This window comes from Prionailurus bengalensis, chromosome E1, assembly GCF_016509475.1.
Source record: "Prionailurus bengalensis isolate Pbe53 chromosome E1, Fcat_Pben_1.1_paternal_pri, whole genome shotgun sequence".
In the NCBI taxonomy this organism is placed as follows: domain Eukaryota; kingdom Metazoa; phylum Chordata; class Mammalia; order Carnivora; family Felidae; genus Prionailurus; species Prionailurus bengalensis.
Genome location: NC_057347.1, coordinates 40,981,681 through 41,000,855, shown reverse-complemented (window position 1 = coordinate 41,000,855; position 19,175 = coordinate 40,981,681). Strand labels below are relative to the sequence as shown.

Sequence of the window (19,175 nt, the reverse complement as noted above, 5' to 3'; positions counted from 1 at the left end):
GCTTTACAATCCAGTGGTTCCTTTTTTAGGAGCTGATTGTTGCAAAATCCTCAACCTATTAATTTGTAAGAATTAGAAGACTACTGGGACCATTTTAGAAGGAAACTACAGTTCTCTTTTTAATTTTTTTAAATTAAAAAAAAAATTTTTTTTTTTTAAATTTTTTTTTTCAACGTTTATTTATTTTTGGGACAGAGAGAGACAGAGCATGAACGGGGGAGGGGCAGAGAGAGAGGGAGACACAGAATCAGAAACAGGCTCCAGGCTCTGAGCCATCAGCCCAGAGCCCGACGCGGGGCTCGAACTCACGGACCGCGAGATCGTGACCTGGCTGAAGTCGGACGCTTAACCGACTGCGCCACCCAGGCGCCCCTAAAAAAAAATTTTTAAGTTTATTTATTTTGAGAGAGAGAGAGAGAGAGAGAGAGAGAGAGAGAGAGAGTATAAGTGGGGGAGGAGCAGAGAGAGAGGGAGAGAGAGAATCCCAAGCAGCCTCCACATTGTCAGCACAGAGTCAGACAAGGGGTTCAGTCCCACAAACTATTGAGGTCATGACCTGAGCCCATGAGAGAAACCCAAGCAGGCTCCACACTGTTGGCACAGAGCCCAATGCTCGATCCCAGTTGGACACTTAACTGACTGAGCCACCTAGGTGCCCTGCTCCAGTTCTCTCGGGTCATGTGCTTGCCTTTCCCTCCCCATGTCTTTGCTTATATTTCAGTGTACCATAGAGAGCATTTTCCCAGGATTTGCAAGCCAACATATGTTAATGAGGTCTCTGAACACAGTTGCCTTGGTTCCCATCATGTATTCCTGGTCCCCTCTCCAGCAGAACTTTATGGTATGTATTAAAAGCACTGTGGTGATTGTATAAACTGTATGATTATCCTGTGTTGGTGTGCTGGCACTCCTCTTAGGGTAAAGATTGTCAGATTGTACTTAACAAAGCTTGGGCATGCAGGACAGACTGTTTTTGTAATTTATTTACTCTCTATACGCGCACACACACACACACACACACACACACACACACACACGTACATATAGCACACGTTATTCTAACTCATTAGGTTTTGTGCTCTCTGAAGTGTCCTTCTGAGTTGATGCTAGTTTTTTTTGTTTTTTTGTTTTTGTTTTTTTTTAAGATTTATTTATTTTGAGAGAGAGACAGAGACAGAGACAGAGCATGTGAGCCAGGGAGGGGCAAAGAGAGAGGAGAGAGAATCCCAAGCAGCCTCCACATTGTCAGCAGAGTCAGACAAGGGGCTCAATCCCACAAACCATTGAGGTCATGACCTGAGCCGAGATCAAGAGTTGGACACTTAATCAACTGAGCCACCCAGGCACTCCAATGCTTATTCTTTTTTGAATGAATGAGACTGGGCAAGACTCCAATTTTCCCTTACTACTTTGGCCCAGTTTTGTAACATGTGAAGTTAAATGCAGTCTAAATCAGACACTTGAGGCTTAAGCAGGTTGACATCTCCCTGCTGATGGAGCGATCCTTTCTGAACCCCCTAAAGGCAAGATGCTGTGAAAGCAACTGAAATAATAGAGGGGCACATGGATTCAAGAGCCTTACATCTGGGCCTTTATGCTGACTCCTGCTCGGGTTAGTTTTGGTTCTGATAATCAGTCCTGTCTAAATACTGGCATTGCTTATCATCTGCCTGGTGACAGCAGGAATAGGATATAGGTTTACAGAAGGGAATCCTCTCTTAGAATAAAACTTCACAGTAATTTTACTTACTACTTGGGGAATTAAGAATGGCTGTGCTTTCTGCTGAACAACAACAATAACAAAAATCCATTAGTATTTTCTTTAGCCGGGAAATATTCATAGCTCATACTGCAGTTGACTTTAGGTTCCCATTGAATGTGATCGACCTGAGTTGTAATCATAATTTTTTATTATGATTATGGGAGTTTAGTCCTAGTATGTATAAGAGACTACCCATAAACTCTGTGGTTGCTCAGGTTCTGTTCTGAATATTCTGGTTATATTGCAGATTATACTCTTGGAAGCCTTCCTTTTCATTTATGTATCTCTACTTATGATAAGAATTAGAATTGAAGACTTTTTAGACTATTGTTTAAGTGATATTTGTACCTATTTTACGATGATGTTTTGTAGATAATAGATGGAATCACTGTGAAAAATAAATGTGCTGGCAAATTCTAAATGTTGTTGGAAATATCATTGTCAGTACTAGGCTAAACATTTGGTAGTTAATATCCTTAAGTAGTTAAACTGACTTTTTTCCCTAAGAGCAGCATTGCCCCCTTCCGTTTCAAGTTTTGTTGGCAACACAGAATGGCCAGCCTTTAAAAATGCAGGAAACTCTGTAACCAAAGGTGTTTTCAGGAAATTCAAGCATCAAAAAAGGCCCAGCAAAGATTCTATTAAACAGGAAAGAGGAGCTGCCTAGCGAATTCATGGAATGAATCACATCTGGTTTGATTTCAGGTAGAAGATGAGACAGTTTTGTGCAATATTCCCTACATGGGAGATGAGGTGAAAGAAGAAGATGAGACGTTCATTGAGGAGCTCATCAATAACTATGATGGGAAAGTCCACGGTGAAGAAGGTAGTGGTACTGGGATCTTTGGGAGAAAACTTTATTAAAATGGTGCCCCTTCTTTGGTACATCATCATCTCGCTTTTATTTGCTACCTCACGGTGTACACACTGAAGAATATTTCGATTGCTGGGACTAAACATTTTATATTAAAAATGTCCCCAGTTAAATTGTAAAAGTTGTTGCGACATAAAAGGATTTTTATATATGTAGTAATCAGTGGCTGAGGAGATGGTGTAGTGCACAAAGAAGTATGATCTTAGGAGTTTTCCATAAATCCATCCAAAGCCATTTTGTTCTTCATTTCTCTTTCTCTGAGAATGGCAATGAGCATAATCTCTCTGTCCTACTTTGATCCAGATATATCTTAGATCTCCCAGAAATTGTAACATTCTGACTTTCCTAAAAGCGAGTCATTTGGATTTAGTTGTAGTTCTAGAAAAGGCTGCCAGTGTGTAAGTGGGAAGATGGGGAGAGACTCCCTATGGCTTTACAGACCAATAGCCTCACCAGCTCTTTGGACAGTTGTGGGTACTGTTGAAAATGCATTATTTATCTACTGCGCCCCCTAGTGTTCAAAGACTTTATCCTAAGTTGTTAGTGTAACCCCACAGAGTATGATTTTAAGAAGATAATGCTGTCTTTTGACTCAAAGACGTCACTGGCAACCCATCAGCAGCAAAACCAAGTAAATTTTCATGTTATCATTCTTTTCCTGTCCCACTTGTATTGCTTGTACACCTTTGTGAGATTTTGGACCATAAATACAGGTTGATCTGTGACTGAGGAAGTGAACTATCCCAGTTAGAGTGAAGCCTATATAACTGGATTTGCCACTCTAGCCAGCTTGATTGTTGCAGCTGTAAGAGCCAATCAAAGTATTGTAATTTCCTGACTGTTCATATAAAAATGTACCTACGTTATATAACGTAAGTTGTACTTCAGGAGTGAATACGAGAAAACCTTCCTAGGAGGACTAAGGGAACATGAAATGACCACAGCTCAGCCATCTAATCTTTATGTTTTAGAGATGATCCCTGGATCTGTTCTGATTAGTGATGCTGTTTTCCTGGAGTTGGTAGATGCTCTGAATCAATACTCAGATGAAGAGGAGGAAGGGCACAATGACACCTCAGATGGGAAGCAAGATGACAGCAAAGAAGATCTGCCAGTGACAAGAAAGAGAAAACGACACGCTCTTGAAGGTAAATATTCCATTCTGAAAGTGACAGGGAGAGGGAAAAAGGGAGAAACAGAAAGGTTTGTTGATTATTAAAGGCTGCTGGTGCTTCTCACTTGGTTCACTCTGAAGGAAACAGAGTAGTGTGTTTGGGAGACATGGAAAATTATAAAGAAGAAAATATAATTATCCTATAATTTTACTACCTAGGAATAACCGGCATTAATGTTTTCTTCTAGACCTAAAAAATGTGTGTGTGTGTGTGTGTGTGTGTGTGTATGTGTGCGTGTGTGTATCCACACACACACACACACACAGAATATACACATACACATACCTAAAACGAATATGATGTTGTATGTCAACTGTGTCTCAAGTTTTTAAAAGTACATATATAATAAAAAAAAGTACACATACAAAACAACGTGTTTTATATGCATTATGTGAAATGGGATCATGCTACAGATACACACACATACACAATTTTACATCCCTTTTTATTTGATCTTCTCTCGTAAGCATTTTTCCATGTTGTTAATATTTAATTAACTTAATGTTTAATTATGTGCCATGGTACTTACTTATACTATACGTCCAGAGACATAGTGTCTCTGTCTTGTTACAACAAAGCTGTAACATCAGTCTTGTTCTTCAGCCTCATCATTATGATGGCATTCTTCAATATCCACATCTCTCCATGAAAACTCCTGTTTTCCCCTCTAGATTCTCTCTTGGAATGTGGATTTTGTCATTAATGTATAGATGACGCTGATTTCCTTATTACTGGTAACCTATTAGAGAAACCCAGGTAGCATTGACTTTCTTTATGTGTTCCTAAACAGTCAGCGGTTGGGTTAGCAAAGCAACTGTAATCAAAATGCTGTGACAGAGGGAAAATGACCAAACAGCTTTGTTTGCATCCTTGATGATAGCTCAGGAGCTCTTTGTCATTTCCAACTCAGGCAACAAAAAGAGTTCCAAGAAACAGTTCCCAAACGACATGATCTTCAGTGCAATTGCCTCGATGTTCCCTGAGAACGGTGTCCCGGATGACATGAAGGAGAGGTAGGGAAGGCCGTTCCACTCAGGCCATGTAGAGCGCTCAAGCAAACTTTTATTCAAGCCTAAATTTGGTTAATAAAAAACCTTGTTTCTGGTAAGTGTGCTATGATTTGCTCACACTTCTGATTGTTTCCTACTTCATTTGCTTACCTCTAAATACCCGTTCCCATATTAAAGGGCATTGTTCATTGGCTTTGAAGTAATTTCGGGCAGCGAACTTCTAAAATTCTGCATTTTTCTGGAGAGTTACTCCAGCGCCATACTTTCCAAATCTGTCTCTCTCTTTGCTTGCAGACATGTGCCCAGCCCAGCACAGGTGCAGTGGCGCACCCACTTAGGTATACGCCACCCTGCCATCAGCAAGCCCCGTAAAAAAGCTCCCATGCTCCCTTGGCCGACCGTACCTGGATGACTGTCAGTGCGCGATCTGTACTCTCTCAGTGAAGACGTTTCCTTGGAAGGAATTCTTCTCTCTCTTTTTAAAAATAGGTACCGGGAGCTGACGGAGATGTCAGACCCCAATGCGCTTCCCCCTCAGTGCACACCCAACATCGACGGCCCCAACGCCAAGTCCGTGCAGCGGGAGCAGTCTCTGCACTCCTTCCACACGCTTTTTTGCCGACGCTGCTTCAAATACGACTGCTTCCTTCACCGTGAGTGGGGCTACTCTGAAATACTCTCCTGTTCTCCATCCCCAACCACTGCGTCCTTCTGTTTATTTTAGTTAATCATACAGAGTTCCTGGCTTCTGACCTGACGCTGGTTTTACAAAGGGCGGGTTCTCTATTCACTTGTACCGTTGCGGTGCAATGTGTTTCGCATGGTCAGGACAGAATAACCAGCAACATACGAGTCCCTGAGCACCTGTTAGCTTTGAAAGGGTTGTGTTGATGTCAGAAATGATTACATTTTGCACACCTTGATGGTAGCTGTTTATATCTAAATTTTCCCACCATGGCTCCTTAATTGGATTTTGTTCTTCCCCATCCTGCCAAGTGGATGAACCATTGGAAACAGGACAGTTTTGTGTTTTCCAGCTTTTCACGCCACCCCTAATGTATATAAACGCAAGAACAAAGAGATCAAGATTGAACCAGAACCATGTGGCACAGACTGCTTCCTTTTGCTGGTATGTTCTTTTTTTTTTTTTTTTTTTTTAAAGTTTTATTTATTTAACTAATCTCTACATCCAACCTGGCACTCCAACTCATGACCCTTAGATCAAGAGTTGCACGCTCCGCCAACTGAACGAGCCAGTCACTCCTTGCTGATACGTTCTTAAACTGTTCTGCCATTGTTAAATCTGTTGAAAATTGAGCAGGAAATGGCCCTTCAGTTTTCTGCTCCTGGGAATACAAACCAGATGAGCCAGTATGTAGCACTCTGGGGGGTCACAAAGCACAAATAAAACAGGACTTCTGCTCTTAAGGAGCTCCCAAGTACTAAGGACTATGAAATTAGTCTCGTGGCGTGAGGAGGGCATGTGTGTATCTGTAACGGCATTTTCTTTGCTGTCTTCTTTTAAATGCATAGAAACATACGAGAAATAACACACGAAAGCACCCATGTCTTATTGTAAGGTAAACAGCCAGATGGGCCCTTCCCTGATGGACAGACTTTATGCGGCAGCATAAATTCTCCTGCATTCGTGTGGGAAGGCAGTACACTTAGAACGAGAAGGGAATAGGTTCACTTGCACCAGCCAAAGACACAGTTTTGCTTTCTGCACACTACAGTGAGCTTAGGTAAAGAATGAAATACCTTGATTTCTGCTACCAATTAAAAATAGGTTATAGAGCCAAGTGCCTTTGGGACCATCTTTAGTGGGATAATAGAAGAAAAGATGGTAAAAAGTGCCCCTGGGTATACATCTGGAAAATGAGCCATGTGATAATAGCAAAAGAGTAAACAGACTTTCTCTACTTTTTCCCCTATATGGGTCGACTCCTTCCTGTGTGCCAAGTAGCATGCTGGCCCTTAACATATATTATCTTACATTCTTGCTTACGGACAACATCCTGAGGTGGAGAAACTATGGGTTATAGAAGCTACATATTTTGTCCAAGATTTGTTAATGTCAGTGCTTTGGCAGTAATGAAATTCAAGCTCTGGTCTAGCTCCGGAGTCCATACTTTTTAAGTTATTCCACACTTAAAAAAATTACACTGTGTTATATCAACACCAGCATTTATTTTTTTATTCTTATATATATATTTTTAAAGAGCGTTTTTTTTTTTCTTTAATGTTTACTTATTTTTGAGAGAGAGAGAGACAGAGTGTGAGTGGGGGCGGGGCAGAGAAGGAGACACAGAATCCATAGCAGGCTCTAGGCTCTGAGCTGTCAGCACAGAGCCTGACGGGGTGCTCGAAACACAAAGTGCGAGATCATGACCTGAGCCGAAGATGGACGCTTAACCTACTGAGACACCCAGGAGCCCCTTATTTTTATTTACTTTTTACTGTTTATTTTTTTGAGAGAGAGACACACACAGAGTGCAAGCAGGGGCAGGGCAGAGAGAGGGAAACACAGAATCCAAAGCAGGCTCCAGGCTGTCAGCACAGAGCCCGATGTGGGGCTCAAACCTACGAACCTTGAGATCATGACCTGAGCTGAAGACTGAGCCGCCCAGACGCCCCAACACCAGCATTTATATAAGTAAAAAGACGTTGTCTTTCTCACAGCAATTACCCTGAGACCCTGTACATGTTTCAAAAGATGCTGTCACTGCCCAAAATGTATGTCTATGTGTGTGTGTGTTTAACTTACAGAACTGTCTGTGCACAGTTTTTCTTTTATTGCTTTTTAGAAATCAGTGCATGTTTCACACATAATGCTGGACTGTTTTTCCCTCAATCTCGATCATGGAAGGAAGGTGAAAGATATCTTCTTAGATTTAATGATAGTTTTTCCATATTTGCTTCGTCCCTCTATTTGTATATGCATATCTTTTGCTGAGCAATTTGAAAATAAGTTGCAGACATTGAGATACTTGTTTGCTAAGTATTTCAGCATGCACTTCCTAAAAATACAGACATTCTCTTATATAACCACATTATTACACCTAAAAAAAATTCAGAGAATTTAATAATATCATCTGTCAGTTCCATATTTAAATTTTTTCAGCTGTACCAAGAGTAGCTGGGTTTGGGTTTTTTTTTTTTTTTTTTTAACCAAGGTCATCCAGTCATACATCATATTTGGTTATTATGTCTTTTCAGTCTCCTTTAGTGTCAAGTAATCACACCATTTTTTTTCCTTTTTGAAAAATCCAGGCTCATTGTCTCTAGTAGGATACTGTCCCAAATTCTGAATTTGTGGTTTTCTTCTGGTGTTACTGAACTTGTTTTCGTATCCTCTATTTCCCATGAACTAGAATTAGCTCTGGAGCCTTAGTTATATTTATGTCAAATCTTTTGATCACGAATACATTGTAAGTGATGCTGTGTACATCACATTGTAGGATGAGCACATTCAGTTAATTTTAAAACTTCACTTTTGGAATTTCCTTTAGGGCCTACAGGATATTAGTCTGAATATCCTTAGTAATGGCAAACCTTTATCCTTTGCACGTAGATTTAGTTTTCAGAAACGGCTAGAAGTGTTTGGGAACCAGGTCTGGTGAGAAGGTAGATGATCAAGTTGCGTGATAGTTATTGGGTCTTTTTTTTTTTTAAATAAAGCATAGCTATAAAGTAATGAAGCAGTATTCTTCCAAGTCTAATAAACTGACTTGGGAGAAGTAAGTAGTGATATTGGACCAATTTAGGGACTGCATATTTTATTATTGAAACAGAAGCAGTGCAAGTAGAATGAAAAAAACAGTGTGGCCAGGGGATGGGGAGCCCTCATTCTGTACCCATTCTGGAACAGTTAGCTACCTATGCTCGAGCAGGTCCCTTCCTCTCTGAACCTCATTTCCTCTTCCACAGGAGAATGTGTTCTCAAATTCCAAACAGCTAACATGCAAATGAGTTTTAGACGCAACTCACTGGAAAGTTGAAGATGCACAGATTATATCTGTTTTAATATTACTTTACAAGGCAGCTCTTCTGTGAAGAGGTATAAATTTGTAAGTTTTAGAATGCTGGTTAAGCAGCTCTTACACAGTCACACTTACATAGCACAGAGCAAAACATAGACAGTGTCATTGCACGTAAGCACAGGCGTTGAAGAAGGGGGTTTGTAATGATGGGATCAATATGGCGACCCTGGGCCTGTTCCTGTCTCCCACCTGTAACGTGTACATTGCAGGAAGGAGCGAAGGAGTACGCCATGCTCCACAACCCTCGCTCTAAGTGCTCCGGGCGTCGCCGACGAAGGCACCACATGGTCAGTGCTTCCTGCTCCAACACTTCAGCCTCTGCTGTGGCTGAGACTAAAGAAGGGGACAGTGACAGGGATACAGGCAATGACTGGGCCTCCAGTTCTTCAGGTACACTGAACAGAAAGCGATCCTTTCTTCCTATGCAAGGCCTCTGGGAAACGCAGGATCACTGCCTAACACTTAACGTTACTACTTTTTTAACATGGTTAGTTCTTCCTTTTTTTTTTTTTTTTTAAAGTTTATTTATTTATTTTGAGAGAGAGGTGGGGAGGGGCAGAGAGAGAGAGAGAGAGAGAGAAAGAGAGAATCCCAAACAGGCTCCATGCTCTCAGTGCAGAGCCTGATGCAGGGCTTGAACTCTTGCACCATGAGATAATGACCTGAACCGAAATTAAGGGTCGGGCACTTGACCAGTTGAGCCACCCAGGCACCCCTAAAGATGGTTAGTCCTTTCTATGGCTTCGCCTGTTGGCAGTAGAGACAGGGAATATTTTGATTCCTAACTATTCTGCCATTTAAAGCAGAATGATGTACTTCGGAGTATATGGCAAATGACTGATGACAACTGCATTCTCTCTCCTCCTGTTGCTCGCATCTCCTCCTCTCTTAGAGGCCAACTCTCGCTGCCAGACCCCCACAAAGCAGAAGGCTAGTCCGGCCCCCCCTCAGCTCTGTGTAGTGGAAGCACCCTCGGAGCCTGTGGAATGGACTGGGGCTGAGGAATCTCTCTTTCGAGTGTTTCATGGCACCTACTTCAACAACTTCTGTTCCATAGCCAGACTTCTGGGAACTAAGACGTGCAAGCAGGTACTCTCGGAGAGGAGCTGGGACAGGCAGGGCCCTCCTTTCATCCACTGCTCTGTCAGCCCTTTTGCCATCTTGTGTGGCCTGTCTCAAAAGGAGCTGTCTTAGGCTCAGTCCCTCATGAGCAGGTGCTTCTGAGCCACGAGGCGGGTTCCCCAAACATGGGACTGTTTCTGCAGATGCCAGGCCTAGCTATGCTTGGGGAATCTGGTCTCCTCCTTGCTGAATTCTCATTTCTGTCTCTAGCCACTATCTGACTCTTCTGGGTGTTTCTGCCCTCTCTTAGCTTTTTGTTGTTGTTGTTGTTGTTTGTTTTTGGTTCCTGCCTTTCTTTCTAAATGTGTACCCCTTTCCTAAAGGGACCCCCAGGTCTTTCTGGGGATCTTCTCATCTGGCCTGCTCCTGCTTCTGTAGCTGCCGCGGTCACCCCCTCTGTCAGTCTCCTCGGTTGCTTTCTTCTCCAGATGTTCTATCGCTAGCTTTTCTAATTGCCACCCCCAGCAGCTGGGCCTGGACCTCACCCTGCTCACTCAGGCCGTTACTAGAATCACAATTTGGTAGCAGCCACTGATGCTTGGAGGCCGTGGGACCTGATGTCCCAATCAGTCTCCGCCTGACTGCAGTGACAAGACAGACTAAAGAACAGGGTTCAGGGAGCAGTTGGGTGTTAGGGCCGATCCAATAAGAAAGGAATGCTCGAGCTGAGCCATGCTGCTTAGCAGCCTGACTTCAGGAGGAGTCTCTGTGGCCTCTTCTTCATGACGCCTCTACTTAGAACATGCACTAGAACCATGAATGGAAGTGCCCTTTCATTTGGAGCTCATTGCCTATTTCCTTGAGGCAAAGGTTCTTAACCTGAAAATCTACAGAATTGTGGGCAAAACAATTTTGCCTGTATTTTCCTGAGAAGAAGATTTGTAGTTTTCATGGAATCTCAAGAGGGCCTGTAGCCAAAAAGGAGAGAAAAAAAAAACCCAAAAAAAGCCAAAAACGAACGCTATCAGGGAAGAAGCATGTTGGCAGCGAACCAGTCTTCCAGAAATGCTGGCCTATGAAAATAGACAAGGGTCTGGCCTCTTCATACCAACAGAGGGAGCTAGCGCTTAGCCTGTCTTACACTCGGTTATGCAAGGGACCCAAAGTTGCCCTTCCTTAGAAGAGACAGATAATGTTGGTAAGAATCATTCCATTCAGGGCTTGGTAGGTAAAGGTGTAGATAAAAGCTACTGACCAGGAGAGCTGTAACTGTGCTCAGTATTTCTCTTTTCTAGAGTCAGGATAAATAGTTAAGAATTGATGTCAGGATGCCAGGGCCAGTGATCTGATATCTCAGTCCCACTCTGTGCCCCTCCCCCCGCCCCCCATTGAAGAGATGCTCAGTCAGCCGCCCTCGAGCTCTCCAGAATGCTCCCAAGCCCAGCGCCTGGCTGGCTCACTTATCTGACCACCTGGCTCAAGAAGGAGTGACAAGTCCTGTTGGATTTCTCTTCCAGGTCTTTCAGTTTGCAGTCAAAGAATCACTTATCCTGAAGCTGCCAACAGATGAGCTCATGAACCCGTCGCAGAAGAAGAAAAGAAAGCACAGGCAAGGGTTGGACAAAGGACTTTCTGTTCCCTGTGCTCTGACCTCCCCTTGGACTTCCCAACTGCCTCCCTCTTGAGTTTAGCATTGCACAACTGAGGGCCAGCCTTCTCAGTGCTCCCTGTGGGTCTGTGACTTGGACCAGCCCTTCCTTCTCCCATCCCTAGATGCTGTGGACTGGGAGATAACCGTCTGCCGTCCCTTTAAGCTCCTGGCCAGTAGGGTGAGAGCTGGCCTCGTGGCTCCGCCCTGAGGCCATTTCTCCTCATTGGGTGGTTGGTGACCACTGTTCTCACTTCTCAACTCTGACCAGAGTTTTTCCTTTTGGCTCTTGTATTGTTTTTTCTAAGTTGCACAATAACACCGTCTTTTAGCTAGCCTTTGCTAAGGGTTGGAAGGGTTTTTTTTTAATTCAACATTCTGCCTGCCTCGGTTCCCTAATGACTATCACCTACTCAAGGAAGGAACTGACACCAATTCTAGATATAGAAGGAAGTCCCTGTGGCTTCTGCCTCTCGGTTTGTTCAGTCAGCAGATTCCTGAAAAGTTCCCACCTCCCCATCCTGCAATTCTTCCACATCTCCACCTCCCCAAAGAGAAGGAGGGAGGGAGGGGGGAGAGGGAGAAACAATAGCGTCATAATAGACACAGAGGGTTGGGTTTTGTGTTTGTTTTTTATGCATCTTTGTTTGTTTTATATTTAAATCTTGAAGCATAGACCAGCTGGACTCCAGATGAACTCCGGCTTCCATCTAGCAGGATAGGGGCCTCTGGTGGAAGGATTCGGGGAGGATCCTCCCTGGTGATCGAACCACAGTCCCTCAAAGCAGGCCATGTTGTTATTTACCCAAATGTGCAGAGCCATGACCCAGGCCCATCCGCCTCTCTTTTCCAGGTTGTGGGCTGCACACTGCAGGAAAATTCAGCTGAAGAAAGGTAAGTTGCACCAGGGTGCTCTTCGGCAGTTCAGCGTGAGGTCTCACCCCTGTGGTCACCCGCCCGCCCCACCTACAGCCGCTCTTGTTGACCCTGTACTGCTTCCGCAGATGGCAGATTTCTCTGCAGCAGCTGAGAACAGCTCAGCTTCTCACTGCAGCTGAGCGCACCTCTTAGGAGGTAGAGCTAGGAGCCTTGTGGTCTCTGACTTTCATAGCGCGCCATCTGCCAGGTTCCAGACTTCGCTTAGTGTTTGGAATGGGCTGCCCTATAGTCCCAGACCATTTCCACACTCTCCCCACAAGGCAAATCACCCCGTTGTAGCTGACAAACAACCATCATCTCTGATGGCTTCTCACTTCAGGTGCTAAAACGTGTGTCCAAGATCATGACTGGGACAGCCTCCTCCAGTCGAGACGATCGGGCAGGTGGGAGGGAGGGCGGTAAGGGGCCCCGGGCACAGCAGTGTCCTGGTCTACTCTTTTCTCTCCTAGATAACTCTTCCACTCAAGTGTATAACTACCAGCCCTGCGACCATCCAGACCGCCCCTGTGACAGCACCTGCCCCTGCATCATGACGCAGAATTTCTGTGAGAAGTTCTGCCAGTGCAACCCGGACTGTAAGTTTCCACTGTTTTCCCCTGTGGTCCTCCCGAAACAGTCAGCCACCGTGCACCCCAGGTTTCCCTCCTCGCCCACGCCCCTTGCTGCCCCTGGGCCTTCTGATGTCCTCTTTGCCGTGTTCTAAGCATTCTGCAGAGGAGACAAGATCCTTAAGATCTGGAAAAGTCATTGTTTTAAAAACCCATAGGTGTTTGATTCTAAAAGCAACAACTATACAGAAATCAGAAACATTCCCATCTTTACCTTGCAGAGAAGAATTCAGAAACGTGGGAATTTTTTCCCTTAAGGTGCTGTCACAGACCTCCTTTTTTAAGTGTTGTTTTACAACATGCACAGGTTACAACACTGCGTATGCCCATCTTAGTTTAGTATCCGGAGTTTTACTGTCAGGTCAGTCTGGATGTCAGCAGAAGTAAGATAAAGGCTAAACATGCTTCTCTTTGACTTCTTATCACACTGCGCCCTTCCCCACTCAAGGCTGAGAAGTTCAATAGCAGCCTCCAGAGCCTGCAGAACTAGGTGCCCAGGCAGTTGTGCTGGAAATACCTCCTAACCCATAGCAGATATCAATCTTAGCCACAGAAGAGAGGTGCTTGTGCTGGGGAGGGCAGTGGGTGGAGGAGGGTGGCATAGAACGGATGCATTCTGTTCTCAAAATGATTCTTGTTTTGATGGTGATGATTTACCAGTGAAAAGCACTGATTTCATTTTCTCTGGGCCCCTAACCACCTCCCTTCCAAATTACACCAACAAGAGGAAGGAAGAGCACTGTTGAGGAATCTCTAGGAAACACATCTCCATAGTCAAACTTGCTTTTTTTTGACTCCCAGGCATGAATGTTGGGAGGCACTCCACTTTCTCAGGAAAGAGAGCAAACAAACAAACAAAAAATTGACTATACGAAGCAAGGCAGCTTCTCTCCTACTTGCCAGATCTCCCTGAACACATCACATGTACTTCTTTGCTGACCCCTGAGTCGGACCTGAGCGCCAGCTTAGTCTGCTACTTTTCCTAACCCACCCCTCCCTCCGCCCCTCTCCTCCTCCCCAGGTCAGAATCGTTTCCCTGGCTGTCGCTGTAAGACCCAGTGTAATACCAAGCAGTGTCCCTGCTACCTGGCAGTGCGAGAGTGCGACCCCGACCTGTGCCTCACCTGCGGGGCCTCGGAGCACTGGGACTGCAAGGTGGTTTCCTGCAAAAACTGCAGCATCCAGCGAGGCCTCAAGAAGGTGAGGGCTTTTCTTAGGACTGCGAGCCAGATGGTGGAGGGGAAAAGACTGAGTATTCCCCGGCAGCCTCTTTCCATGGGTCCCTTAGGGGGTTTCTACATGAAAGGGCTTGGTAAATCCTAAAGGACACACACGTACTGAGATAAAGAAAGTTTGCTGTCCCGGTGAGGAGTTAGGAAAGTGACCCCTGACCTGGCCAGACTAAGAGGAGCAGAGAGGATGGACGCATCATGGATGTTGTCTGTTTGTACTTGACCCGTAGCAGTGACTCCCTAGCGACTCAGGTCCAGGAGGTCCCCGGGCCTAGAGGAGGAGGTGTCATGTTTCCTTTCCTCACCTCCCTTTGCTGTTTTGCCTCTCCCCAGAACAGAATGGCTTAGACCTTTTTCTGTTTTCAGATCCTCTTAACAGTTGCTAGTTCTTTCCACCCTGCCCACCCCCTGCACACGTGCACATCCAGTACACACACCGCCCACTCACACATGCCCTGTAGTCTGAGGTTTGACTCCCTCTTCCCCAGCACCTGCTGCTGGCCCCCTCAGATGTGGCCGGATGGGGCACCTTCATTAAGGAGTCTGTGCAAAAGAACGAATTCATTTCTGAATACTGTGGTGAGGTGAGTGCTATCGGTTTGGACCACATTCCTTTCTGGGGAGATACTGATGAGAAACCCTGATTTTCTGTGGGCCACACTTCTGTGACTTACTCTCTAAATAACTCAGCTGAGTTCCCGTGTGGCTTCTTAGGGGATCCCACAGAAGTGTTTGCAATCCTGAGATAAACCACTCTTCTTAAAGTCTTTGCCAATTCAGGCCACACAAAGGGGTGGGCGGGGAATGCTCTTCAGTCTTAATACTGGTCAGCCTGGAGGGGCTTAGATAGAATACAGTAACTTGAGCTCTGTCTCCTGTGACTCTCATCAAGCGTGTGTGTGTGACAGTGCCCCCTCCCAGTCCTTTCTGAGGGCAGGGTACCATGCCCTGAGCAGACAGCCTTATCCCCCGATTGTTCCTTATCTGTCTTTGCAGCTTATCTCTCAAGACGAGGCTGATCGACGGGGGAAGGTCTATGACAAATACATGTCCAGCTTCCTCTTCAACCTCAACAATGGTAAGGAGTCTCTTTCTCTTGCCCCATGGTGGTCTCAGGCACGTCTCTCTACCGGATTGCCCTTGCTGTAGTCCACGTTCAGATCAGCTGTGATTTCTCCAGCAGATGCGCAGAGGAAGGTGGGGACGTTGAACCTCAAGACACCACGAGCCACAGTTCACTTGCTTTGGGAGAACCCGCGTTTCTGGGTTGTGTTTATAATCGGAGCACTGAGCACTTACACCTGAGAAATCTCCCTACCCAGTAGATGGGAAGAGGGGATCTGTAATTCCAGCAAAATGGGGGGACCCAAAGGGAACGCGCCCACATGAGGCTGCATTCTTATGCTGCATGCTGCTGGACTTCAAAGTCCCCCACTGGATTATTTCTGTTACTATTTAATTGATTTTAAGACCAGGTTCGAGAAGCTGTGGATTTGCCTGATGAACCCATGATCTTTCTTTACGTTATATAGATTTTGTAGTAGATGCTACCCGGAAAGGAAACAAAATTCGATTTGCAAACCATTCAGTGAACCCCAACTGTTATGCCAAAGGTGAGTTCCCAGTGACCTGGGAGGTAGGGTGGATGATGGATGCTTTATTTACTATTGTTTCTATCCATTATGTGTCTTTTTTCATTGCCGAGTTATTTTTTTATCCAAAGACAACCATGCTTAATGTCTGGTATCGTTCTGCGTCTCCGTCTCTATTTTGTTAATTGGCTCTCTCACTGAATACAAGATAAAGATTTTCCCACAAACAAGAATCTTTTAAAGATAGGTCTTTTCCCACATCACCAGCCCGAATAACAGATCTAAAAGCAGAGAGGCAACTGTCTTTACTGACTGCTTTTAAACTCCACTTTATTTATATTTTCGCTGGGAACTGGGAGAAAATCAGCCCAGAACCTGCCGATTATTGGCTTGGAGCTGACTAGGAACCTAGCCTTGGCTTTGTCCTGTTTGCAGTGGTCATGGTGAACGGGGATCATCGCATTGGAATCTTTGCTAAAAGGGCAATTCAAGCTGGTGAAGAGCTCTTCTTTGATTACAGGTGAGGCAGCCAGAAATGATCCTTGGGAGGTAGCTCCGAAGGCAGAAGGGTGGCTGTTAGAATTGATTTGGGGGCGTAAAGTGGGCGATACAGATGAAGGAGAGGGTCTTGTGGTGGTCAAGTCTTTCCCTCTGTTCTGCTCCCGGGTGCCTTGCCCCAGAAGCGGGAGCACTGTAAACTGCTCTGAGAGATGGGGAAGCAAAGTAGAGGGGATTCTGTCTGTTCAGTCACAGAAGCCTTGACAGTAATCTCATTCCTCCTCCTGTCCCGGGACAGGTACAGCCAAGCTGATGCCCTCAAGTACGTGGGGATCGAGCGGGAGACTGATGTCCTTTAGCCCTCCTGGGCCCCACGCCAGCGCTTATGGTAGCAGCATTGTCTTTGCTCTCATGCACACAGCACCGCTGCTCGACTTTCCTGCACTACGTGTCTCCCACACCGAGAAACCCCCCACCCACTCCCTGCGCAGCGAGGCCTCCGCTGTGTTCAGTGGGGACAGACTGTCTCAGTGAGAGAGGAGACAGAGGCAGCTAGGGCTGGGCTCCCCAGGAGAGAGCTGTAGAAGCGGGAGACCGCGTCTCAGGCCTTGGAGGAAGAGAGCACAGGCTGGGGGTGGGTGGCTCAGCGTGGTTTCTTGTCCGTTCCGTAGGTCTTGGGCCTCAGCAGTCAACCTGGGCAGTTCCTAACAAGCATTGGCCTGTAATTCTAACTTTCCAAGTCAAGGGTCCTTGTCTAATTGGGTCGCCAGCCTATGTCTCTGTGGTAGGTCGTAGGACCGGAGAGGATGGGCTAAGTGAAGTTTGGTACCTGGAGCTTACGAGTGGCCTGGGTTAAAGGCAAGCCTGGCGGGTGGCACAGACTGAATTCAGAGGGGAGACGGGTCACCTTACTACCTCTTCCCTCCTGGCGGGGTTCACATTGAAGGAGTGTGGGTTCTGACTATAGAAATTCAATGCTGGGAGAAGGAAAGCTAAGTGCCGTTCTTCCACGGACAGAGAGCGAGAGCCATCCTGATGACAGCAGTTCAGCTGCTAAGCTTGGGGCCCAACAGGCTTTCAGAAACCTTCTCTGTACTCTGGAGATGGATGGATAAGTTTTCAGATTCCTGAAAGCAGGTGCCAGCGCCCTGTCAGCTCCTTCCAAAGCTCGGGCTTGGCGACCGCAGGCAGGCATCGTGCTGCTACTGAAGACGCACAGGAGGTATGCCGGGCCAGGCCGGGCGTGCGCGCTCTGGTCCTGGGTATGGAGGCCGTCTTCAGGCCTTGCATTCCCTTTAGAGGCCAAGCCCATGGGGCCTCTGTTGCTTATCTCTTCCGGGTAGATGGGCGAAAGCCTGGACTAGAGAGGGGGAAGGTTGTCAAGGTGATTTACTTTCCTGTCTGTAGCACCTGCTGTTGGAGAGGGTGAGTTGACAGCATGTGTTTGGAGATGGGTGAGGGGCTCCCAAGTTGCACGTGTTCAGGATGGCACCACGCTTGCAAGTGCACACTGGCGGAGGGTATTTGAAGTGTTGAGAAGAAGCAGGCCAACCTCCTGTGCCACTGCATGGTGCCGTTCTCTCTGGGATTCTTGAAGAGCAAAGCACTTTATTTCTTTGAGAAGGTCTGTAGCTGAGGTGGAGTTTGAACTGAAGTCTCTGGGATCCCTGCCCAAATCCCATTCCTAAGGGAAAGGGAAGGAGAGGGGGTTGGAAGATTCCCCTCCCGTTCTGTCTCAGCTCCTGGTGGAGGCAAGAGGAGCTTCCTTGACACACAGGAAGTGAATGAGGATGGGGCCAGCTCTAGGAGCCAGCCCTGTGTCTGTGGCTGGCGTGCTGAGCTGACAGGGAATAAGGAGCATTGTGCTGGGTAAAAAGGACGTGGCAGTGACAGGCTGGCCTAGGGAATATCAGCATAGGGAGCAGGCTTCTCTTTTCTCTAGGGAATCCAAGCCTTTCTTCCTCAGTCTGTACTGACCACTCCCTTCCTCCATCCCTACTGGCTGTCCCACGAAGCAAGGAGTGGGGTTCCCTCTGGCCAAACCCGTCGCCTGGGGATTTGGGTGGGACGTGCACACACACACACTCACATCTCCACGCGCCACACTTGTGAGCACTCATGCACTCAGCACTGAGCACACACCCAGCCAGCTCCTGACGGAAGCCTCTTCCCACCTGACCGGCCAGCCCCGCCACCATTCCGAAATCTGCATCTGCTGTGGTTTGTATCCGTTGTGTACCGGGGATGCCCTCTAGCCCGACTGGGCTCTGAAGTACTCGTAAATTATAGGGGAAAATGAGAGACAAATGAAGAAGCAGGAGTTAGGTCTGTCTGAAAATGGGGCTGGCTGTGAGGAAATCATGGGGAAAAAACTACATCCAGCCACTGAGAGGCTAGATTGACCCCACTCTTCCCTCAGCATGCAGAACCCTGTCCTTCCCAGTTTCAGACCACTGATAATCCTGTTCTGCCAGCATTCCTATTTTCCCTGCTGTCCCCCACGTTTAATGACGGGTCTCAACCCCTCCCCCCAGACATGGTTGATGGATGGAGCAAGGTGGTGGGGACTTGGGGTGGGGGAGGCTGGTGTATGTGCGGCTTTATCGCCAGTGAATTTCACGCACTTTAAAGTCCTGTGGCTTGTGACCTCTTATCTGAATAAAGTGATAGAGTCCATTTTGGCAAGTTTTGCCTTGTGTACTTTGGGGCTGGAAGGATCCAGGGATGGCAGC

At 46.2% G+C, this 19,175-nt stretch overlaps 1 protein-coding gene across 4 annotated transcripts in view; it reads left to right on the top strand.

Moving 5' to 3' along the window:
* EZH1 (enhancer of zeste 1 polycomb repressive complex 2 subunit) overlaps positions 1 to 19,119 on the top strand; it is a 31,269-nt gene extending 12,150 nt beyond the window's left edge. For all 4 annotated transcript variants that reach the window (XM_043584560.1, XM_043584559.1, XM_043584558.1 and 1 more), the window contains exons 5-21: positions 722 to 841; positions 2,468 to 2,588; positions 3,608 to 3,784; positions 4,722 to 4,824; positions 5,311 to 5,474; positions 5,859 to 5,950; positions 9,074 to 9,254; positions 9,757 to 9,953; positions 11,444 to 11,535; positions 12,428 to 12,468; positions 12,963 to 13,088; positions 14,143 to 14,321; positions 14,842 to 14,937; positions 15,350 to 15,431; positions 15,886 to 15,966; positions 16,381 to 16,465; positions 16,742 to 19,119. In XM_043584560.1, coding sequence (XP_043440495.1) covers positions 722 to 841; positions 2,468 to 2,588; positions 3,608 to 3,784; positions 4,722 to 4,824; positions 5,311 to 5,474; positions 5,859 to 5,950; positions 9,074 to 9,254; positions 9,757 to 9,953; positions 11,444 to 11,535; positions 12,428 to 12,468; positions 12,963 to 13,088; positions 14,143 to 14,321; positions 14,842 to 14,937; positions 15,350 to 15,431; positions 15,886 to 15,966; positions 16,381 to 16,465; positions 16,742 to 16,802 — 1,998 coding nt within the window. In that variant the 3' untranslated portion in view covers positions 16,803 to 19,119. The remainder of the gene's footprint in view (positions 1 to 721; positions 842 to 2,467; positions 2,589 to 3,607; positions 3,785 to 4,721; positions 4,825 to 5,310; positions 5,475 to 5,858; positions 5,951 to 9,073; positions 9,255 to 9,756; positions 9,954 to 11,443; positions 11,536 to 12,427; positions 12,469 to 12,962; positions 13,089 to 14,142; positions 14,322 to 14,841; positions 14,938 to 15,349; positions 15,432 to 15,885; positions 15,967 to 16,380; positions 16,466 to 16,741) is intronic.
* The last annotated feature ends 56 nt before the right edge of the window (positions 19,120 to 19,175 follow it).